Source organism: Emydura macquarii, unplaced genomic scaffold (assembly GCF_026122565.2).
Source record: "Emydura macquarii macquarii isolate MOO-44397 ecotype Brisbane River unplaced genomic scaffold, CSIRO-AGI_Emac_v2 contig_1253, whole genome shotgun sequence".
Taxonomy (NCBI): Eukaryota; Metazoa; Chordata; order Testudines; family Chelidae; genus Emydura; species Emydura macquarii.
This window is the reverse complement of record NW_027131390.1, coordinates 7377259-7386230: the sequence shown is the minus strand read 5'-3', so window position 1 is coordinate 7386230 and position 8972 is coordinate 7377259. Positions and strand designations below refer to the sequence as shown.

Genomic DNA, 8972 nt, shown 5'->3' with positions numbered 1-8972 from the left:
TGTTCTGACGCATGATTTACAATAGCATAAACATAAACCACTGTCCATAGCGGTTTATAATGGAAACAACAGAAGTAACTTCGCTATAAAGCTATAAACTTAGCTATGTGTTTTAATTCCCTTTAGTTAGATGCCTCTTTATTTCATGCTTTAACAGTTAGAAGCCTGCTTCTTTTTATGTAATATAGGTCTGAGGTTTTCTTTAGGTGTCTAGCCAGTTATTTGAATGGTAGTGGGAGTAATGGCATACTAAAAATGCCTACTGCAATTTCACCTATTAAATAAGCAAAGAATTAGTCTAACAGCTGTCTGAAAATAACACGTAAAACAAAACCATCACCTTGATCCTCACACCTACACTTATGTGTATAAAACTACTTTAGGTAGCTTTTTAAATCTGCTGTGTCTTTGTCTTACTGGCTGCATTCTATTGCAGTCCTATGTTTCCCATTTTGTAAATGTATATGGATAAAGAGTTTGGGAAATTCAGGCCAAACTATGCACATAGACTTGTGAATTTAACCTTTTATATACATATATTCCCTTTTATGAGAATAGCACTTTGTTAATGGTTCAATAGTTAAAGGAGTTTGCATTATAAAGACTTCAGTTTTTAATTGGGTGAATAATCACAGATTATTTCAGTTCTGTTGTGATATGCAAATCATTGATGTCAGCTGCGTTTGTGTTCAGGTATCAGTCTATCTGCTCAATGCAAAATAACATTATACAATTGTTTCAGTTGTATATTGTCAGCCTTCAGAGCATACTCTTTATTTCATTTCTATAAACAAAGACATTCAATTGCTCACTTCAATTCTCTGATTTTTACTGCCCAGAACTGTCACTCACAATTGGAATGTGTGTAATATTTACAAATAGTTTTCTCTCTTCTACTGAATTATGTTAACATTTATGGTAAAGAAAAAACAGTTCAACTCTATTGATAAGATCACATTTGGTTAACTGATTCCTCTGCCTTCCAAAGCTGTTCCACACTGTGTGTGGTATTCATTTCCACCTCAAATTATATTATAAAATGTAAAGTAAATAGGAGTTCTTAATTAGCAGAATCCGATTTGCACAAATGCATAACATCAGAGGGAGGCTTTTTTCATCATACTGCAGCTGTTACCTAGGCAGAGGAAGAATTTCACCTAACCACGAAGAATGAGCTTCACAAATGTCTGTGTTGTCTTAGGAATGGGTAGGATGGTGTTTCCTTAAAGCAATGCTGTTTCATAACTGTATCAAATGTTACCATTGCTGCCCACTCGATTTAAACCCCTAGGTTGTTTAAAAGCAAAGGGAGGAGGGAGATTAAATTGTCAGAGGAGATAGAGGGGGGAGGCTTTTTATATTTTATTTTTCTCCTTTGCAAAATGTGATGTTAGTTGTTCGGCTCGAGCTAGGGTGATGCCCACTTTGTGGCTAGCTAGAGATGTAGAAGAGCTACACAGGTCAGCAGGAGCCATCCGAAGCCCCAGCAATGCCTGGGCACCCCGCTTCACTTGTAGCTAAACCCCCGGCCCCTAATCCCTTACAGCAGGGGCAGGTAGGGGGAACTGGGATGACGCTAGAACACTCCCTGATGCCTCGAAACTCAGCTCCAAAGCGACACAGTTAAGGATCGCTGTGTTTCTTTTACTCTGGGCGCTGTTTTCTTGGTCTGCGAGGAGGGCATCTCTGAGCGAAAGGTACAGTATCCTGGCATCCCAGCCCGAAGAGAGGGACCGAGGAGGATGGGTGCAGCTGTGCGTTTGGGGGTTTTGGTTTTTGCCTTGAGTCGATCGTTTCCCGTGGCAGATTGGGCTCCTGGATCCACCTCTCGCTTCCCTGCGTTTCCTCTGGCTCTTCTGTCCCTCTGAGCAGCGCCCAAGTGGCTTGGTGTGCGTGTGTGTGTGTGCAGGACGGCGTGGTGTCTTTCTGCATGTGAGGTGTGGGTGCGTGAGAGGGCCCTGTGTGTGTGCGTGTGTGTGTGTGTGTCTGATGGAAGGTGATTCTATATGTGTGAAGGGGAAAATCTCAGTGTCTCTGTGTAGGGGATAATCTCTGTGTGTGTACAGGGCTAGTTTGTGTGAGTGTGTCTCCGTTGCTCTGTGTCTGTAGGAGTAACACATATGTGTCTAGGAGTAACCTTCTAATGTGTGTGTCTCTCTCTCCCCGTGTTGCTGTGTGTGTATGTGTGGGGGGATAATTTCCTAGTGTGTGTCTCTCCCCCTGTGTTGCTGTGTGTGTGTGTGTGTGTGTGTGTGTGTGTGTGGGTGGGTGGGAGGGGGTAATCTAATGTGTGTCTCCCCCTGTGTTGCTGAGTGTGTGTGTGTGTGAGTGTAGGGGTAATCTAGTGTGTCTCTCTCCCCCTGTGTTGCTGAGTGTGTGTGTGCAGGGATAACCTCTCCGTGTGTGTGTGTGTGTGTGTGTGTGTGTGTGTGTGTGTGTGTGTGTGTGTCTCCCTCCCTGTGTGTGTGTGTGCGCGCGCGGAGCAGCCGGAGTCCAGATCACGTAGAGACAATCGCAGAAACTGCAGAGCAGATCGAGCTGCACAGCCCGAGATGAATCCGGATCGCGAAGGTAAGGCAGGCAGGCAGGCAGGCAGGAAGGTGCCATTGCGCCCTGGCTGGGCGACCTCCCGCCGGAGAAATCCGCCTCCTCGGGCTGGGGGGCAGGGATTACCCCCCCCCCCTTTTCCTGTGCGGTTTTTATGTGGTTTTATTTCGGAGGCGTCTCATGGGGGGAGCCGCGATCGCCTCTCGCTGCCAGGCGGCGGCAGCTTCCCGGAGCCCCCGGCTCGATGGCACCAAGTTCCGCCGCGCCGGCCGGCTCGCTCGGTGCCCGGCTTCGCTGCTCGCCGCCTGCCGGGCGGCTGGTGCGCGGAGCCGGGGCTGGGCTGAGCCCGGGGCGGGCGGGCGGGCGGGCTGGGGCTGGTGCGCGGTGTTGCAAAGGGGGGGCCTGGCTGCGGAGGGAGCCGGGCTCCCCGCCGACTGCAGCCGCGGGCACCCGGGGCGCCCACGAGCGAGCGGAGCCGGCACCAGCCGAGCCGGGCTGCGGCCACCGTGTTGCGGCAAAACGTTGCGGAAATCCTCCCCCCCCCCTCCCCTCCCCCGCCTCCGCGGAGGTACCGCCCGGGGCTCGCTGTTGGGGTCCCCCCACCCCCCGAGCGGGTCGGAACCCGGGGCACCAGCGGCGGTGGAGAATAGCAGGGACCGCAGGGGGTCGGGGCTGCCCGCTGGATCGTCCCCCTCGCCTGCTCCCGTCCACCTCCACCCCCGTTCTCCCCCTTGCCCCCAGCGCCTTCCTCTGCCCCCTCTCTGCGCTAGCCCGTCCCCTGCCCGCTCCCCCGACCCCCCCTTCCTTCCCTTCCCACCTTAATCCCAGCGCCCTCTGTCCTGCACCCCCCCCCCCGCCCCCCATCTCTCTCCTGTGCTTCTGCCCTCCTTTCTCTCTCCCCTTGGCCCGCCTCTGCCTTCCAGGTCGATCCCCTCCTCCAGCTGGCTCCTGCTTCCCCAGTCCCCTCCTAATCCCACGGCTCCCTGTCGCTCCAGCTCGCTTCCTTCCAACTGTGGGAAATGAGCAAATAGATCATTACAAAAAAAAACAAACACCCAACCAGCCCCTAACTCCAAGGAGATGCAGTGGCTCCAGATCTGGCCATGAAACATGGCAGCTAAAAATGGCCTGGCTCTATGACAGGGGCTCTTGCATGCTCCCTTCATGTCTGGGATCCGGGCAAATTATATCAGCTTCTGCCATAAAAGTTGCTATAAGGTTTTGGTGATGTCACGCTGGCGAATTAGGACTTTGTTTTGCCCTGCCAATCAGGGTGTTGTTGTTGGGACTGGGACTGCATGTCTATGGATGGTCGTTACACATCCACATTCCTCTGTCATTAACATATAGCTGATCGTCAGGATTTATGGATAATGCATCGTCTCCCTATGACCGCTTCCGAGTATATTACTTACAGTAGGTTTAATAAGCACAGTAGTGACATTTCTGTGTGTGCTTGGCTAGTACATGAATCTCACTCTCTGCATAGTGATAGCTATATATGTAGATGCAGATATAACATTGTATAAGGGCATTGCTCTTTCTGCACACATCTTTGTTTTGTATATTGTATTATCTTGACACACGTGTGTGTAACGTACCTAACAAGCAAATGTGTTTAACATCCTTTAAATATATGGCAACATATGTGCAGTAACAGAATTATGGATAGTTCATATAAGTAAAACTTGCAACCTGCTTTGCTTATATTACTTTGCTGGTTATGCATGTTTATCATGTACATGTTAAATATGTTGTAGACCCGCATATATTTGTGTGTCTACGCAGATTCACATTCTATATCTGAAATTATATCTAGCCTCATCTCTGTGTGAGGCTTTCCAAAAAATAAATAAATAAATAACTTTCATGTTACTTTACATTTAGTGTCCGTAGTTTATCTATAATACTTGTCAGGTACAGTAGCTCTATGGAGTACGAGTTTAACCCAAATTACTTTTTGGAATAATGACAACTGAAAAATATTTTTTTTTTTTTTTCTTTTTCTTTCTTTAGATTCTTTATCTTTATTCAGGAGCATAAAGTTGCTTGCTGATCACAAGAAGATGTTGCTGTGGCTGTTTCTGGTTTTGTCAACCCCCGTTTCTTCTACAAATGCAGATCTTGACATCTCTGTGGAAATTTGCAGTGTTTGCTCTTGTGTGTCAGTTGAGAATGTACTGTATGTCAACTGCGAAAAGGTTGCAGTCTACCGACCAAATCAGCTCAAACCACCTTGGTCTAATTTTTACCACCTCAATTTTCAAAACAACCTGCTAATTATTCTATATCCAAATACATTTCTTAATTTTACACATGCAGTGTCCCTGCAACTGGGTAACAATAAATTACAGAACATTGAGGGAGGAGCATTCCTTGGGCTCAGTGCATTAAAACAGTTGCACTTGAACAACAATGAATTAAAGATTCTCCGAGCTGACACTTTCCTTGGCATAGAGAACTTGGAGTATCTCCAAGCTGACTACAATTTAATCAAGTATATTGAACGGGGAGCCTTCAATAAGCTTCACAAGCTAAAAGTCCTCATCCTTAATGACAATCTGATTTCATTCCTGCCCGATAATATTTTTCGATTTGCTTCTCTAACCCATCTGGATATACGAGGGAATAGAATACAGAAGCTTCCCTACATTGGAGTTCTGGAACACATTGGTCGAGTCGTCGAACTGCAGCTGGAAGATAACCCTTGGAATTGTACTTGTGATTTATTGCCTTTGAAAGCCTGGCTGGAGAATATGCCCTATAACATCTACATTGGAGAAGCTATCTGTGAAACACCTAGCGACTTGTATGGCAGGCTTTTAAAGGAAACCAATAAACAAGAGTTATGCTCCATGGGGACAGGGAGTGATTTTGATGTGCGCATTCTGCCTCCATCCCAGTTGGAGCCTGGTTATAGTACACCCAATGGCCACACTACACAAACGTCAGTGCATAGATTAGTCACCAAACCTCCGAAAACTACGAATCCTTCCAAGATCTCAGGAATAGTAGCAGGAAAAGCTCTATCTAACCGCAATCTCAGTCAAATTGTGTCTTACCAGACCAGGGTACCTCCTTTAACTCCTTGCCCAGTCCCATGTGTCTGCAAAACTCATCCTTCTGATTTGGGATTAAGTGTAAACTGCCAAGAAAGAAATATAGAATCATTGGCCGAACTTGTACCAAAACCTTTAAATGCCAAGAAACTGCATGTAAATGGCAATTATATTAAGGATGTGGACACCTCAGATTTCATTGACTTTGAAGGGCTGGATTTACTACATTTAGGCAGCAATCAGATTGCAGTAATCAAAGGGGCGGTTTTCCGCAACCTTACAAATTTACGGAGATTGTATCTTAATGGCAATCAGATAGAGCGGCTGAGTCCAGAAATGTTTGCTGGCCTCCACAATTTGCAATATCTGTATTTGGAATACAACATTATCAAAGAAATTTTAGCAGGCACCTTTGACTTAATGCCAAATTTGCAGTTGCTCTACTTGAACAACAATCTTCTTAGAAGTCTGCCAGCTTACGTTTTTGCTGGTGCTCCACTTGCTAGACTGAACCTGAGGAACAATCATTTCATGTATTTACCTGTAAGTGGCGTTCTTGAACAGCTAAGATCTCTTACACAAATTGATCTGGAAGGCAATCCATGGGACTGCACTTGTGATTTAGTTGCTTTAAAACTGTGGCTGGAAAAACTAAATGAAGGTATTGTGGTGAAGGAATTAAAATGTGAAACACCTGTTCAGTTTGCTAACATTGAACTGAAATCTCTCAAAAATGAGATCTTATGTCCTAAACTTTTAAACAAACCATCTGCTCTGTTCACTAGTCCTGTGCCTGCTGTCACTTTTACTACTCCGTTGGGTCCAATTCGAAGTCCTCCTGGTGGCCCAGTTCCATTGTCCATCCTAATCTTAAGCATACTAGTTGTGCTTATTTTAACAGTATTTGTTGCTTTTTGCCTTCTTGTCTTTGTGCTTCGGCGCAACAAGAAACCAGCAGTAAAGCACGAAGGAATTGGGAACCAAGAGTGCAGTTCCATGCAACTGCAGCTAAGAAAGCATGACCACAAATCACACAAAAAGGACGGACTAGGCGCAGAGGCCTTCATTCCTCAAACCATTGAGCAGATGAGCAAAAGTCACACTTGTGGTTTAAAAGAATCCGAAACAGGCTTCATGTTTGCTGATCCACAAGGGCAAAAAGTCATTCTGAGAAATATTACCGACAAGGAAAAGGATTTATTGCATGTGGATACCAGAAAAAGACTTAGCACAATTGATGAACTGGATGAGTTGTTTCCTGGGAGGGATTCCAATGTATTTATTCAGAATTTTCTTGAAAGTAAAAAAGAATACAACAGCATAGGGGTCAGTGGCTTTGAAATACGTTATCCAGAGAAACAACAAGACAAAAAAACCAAGAAGTCATTAATAGGTGGTAATCATAGTAAAATTGTAGTAGAGCAAAGAAAGAGTGAATATTTTGAACTAAAAGCTAAACTTCAAGGTTCACCTGACTACCTACAAGTCCTTGAAGAACAAACAGCATTGAATAAAATATAAGTCATGCAATCTTATTTCTTACAGAGGACATTTATTTAATGATGAAAGTGCCTTTTGTTGACTTTTAACTTCCGAATACTATATTATATTGGTAGGCATAGAGGCAGGTGTATCCAAGGGTATCTATCCGTAGCTGCATATGATTTGTCAAGTAGAGGAGAATTTCCTTTATAGATTTTACTACATAAAGCTGATACCCTCTGGAATCCTGTAGGGATACTGAAAACTCTATTGCCAAAGGGATGCTTTAGACACATATTACACTGAATTTAACCTCAAGAGGCATATATGTTTTGTACCTTAAATGCAAAACCTTCGTCTCCTTGTGATTTGTTAGAGCAAACACAAGAAAACTGGTACTAGTGTTTGTACCTTGGCTGGGTCCTTCATCTTGCACGTGGATTAAGCTGGTGGAACTGGAGTAATCCTTTGATTTGTGGTGTTGTAACAGCACTGTTTAAAGATTATCTGAAAAGTAAAAAGCATGCAAAGAGAGAACATTCAATAGTATGTGTAAATTGGTTACATTTATGGCCTGCATCTTGAAACCACTGGATTTATAATGTTAAATTGTGCAAATATTTGTTTAAAATATACCATGCATAACATACCTATAAAATAAATTTGACCACTTGAAGTATACCTGTCTATACATAAAATTCAAAAAAAGAAAAAAGAAAAAAAAAAAAGAAAAAAAGTGCAACCTGACTTCTGCAGCATTTGTAGTGATATGAAGAAAATACTTGATGTTAATGCAGAATCTTATGTAAGACTCAAATCCAATTAAGACTAGAGTTCTTTCTCAGTTATGTGAAACTCCTACAACCCCAAAAAGTTGACCAAACTTTTCAAACTGCTTACTGTGTGAGCGTAGCAGAAATTATTTTTGTAATATAATTCGTATTCATGAAATACTTTGTATACTAAATAGGAAAATATGTACTCCTTAATATGTATTTAATATGCCTGACTTGTTTTCCTGATCACAATGCATTAATCATTCAATATAAATTAAAACAGAACAATATACCAAACAAAAACTGGTGACAAATTGTATAGAATTATCCGGGATCCCGTGATCAGGTACAATAAGAATAATAATAAATAATAAAATTGTTCTGTACTCTTCTTGTGAAATTAGTATATTATCTTATTTCAGATTTGTTACCAATGGTGCATTTTAAAATAGATTCATTAGTTTTTTAGTATTGTGTCTCAGGCAATTATTTGCCATCGGTTGTCTTGCTTTTCAGGGTTCTGCAGCTTAATCTAAATAGTTTTCACTACAAGTATTTACAGGCGTTAATGAATAAGGGAAATAATTCAATTGTATATGCATCAATTTTCTGTCCTTGTTACCTGTCTGATTGCTGTCAGTCAGATAATGAACTAGAACAGTAAACCATATGGCAATCATGGGTCTATCAAAGCCACATTGTAAAATGAATTTAGAGGTCTCAGTTCAGTTCAGAGTATTTTGTAGTCCACATCTATAAAGAGTACAAACTTGCCTTTGTGAAAGCTGAATCTGAATTGATAGCAACAAATGGTCGAGATGGAAAATACCCTCTTTATCTCACTGAGAGGTGGTAACTTAAGATCAGAGTAGGCATGTATTGGTGAAGCATCATATAGAAAAACTGTACTACAAACCTGATCCAATGCCCATTCAAGAGAATAGGAGCTTCTCCACTGATGTCAATGGACCTTGAATCAGGACCTTTATCTGTCTTGCTGCCATAAGTCCCCTCCTGTTTCACCTTTTAAAATCAATACACAAATCAATCAAGTTGCAATACAAAATAAACATGAATGTTTTTCATGAATTCTAAGTGGCAGATAGTA

The 8972-nt window shown here is 43.0% G+C and overlaps 1 protein-coding gene across 1 annotated transcript; it reads left to right on the top strand.

The window, feature by feature from the left end:
• Nucleotides 1–3828: 3828 nt before the first annotated feature.
• On the top strand, nucleotides 3829–8208 carry SLITRK4 (SLIT and NTRK like family member 4). The gene is made up of 2 exons (XM_067549700.1): nucleotides 3829–3963; nucleotides 4564–8208. Exons 1-2 carry the CDS (start codon nucleotides 3921–3923, stop codon nucleotides 7125–7127), a joined length of 2607 nt encoding a protein of 868 aa, XP_067405801.1. The 5' UTR covers nucleotides 3829–3920; the 3' UTR covers nucleotides 7128–8208.
• Nucleotides 8209–8972: the final 764 nt, after the last annotated feature.

Bases quoted from the DNA above. Each gene is read 5' to 3' on its own strand.
- SLITRK4 (XM_067549700.1), top strand. From the start codon at position 3,921: ATGCATCGTCTCCCTATGACCGCTTCCGAGTATATTACTTACA. The intron at 3,964-4,563 runs GTAGGTTTAATA...TTCTTTCTTTAG, and splicing joins TTCCGAGTATATTACTTACA to ATTCTTTATCTTTATTCAGG.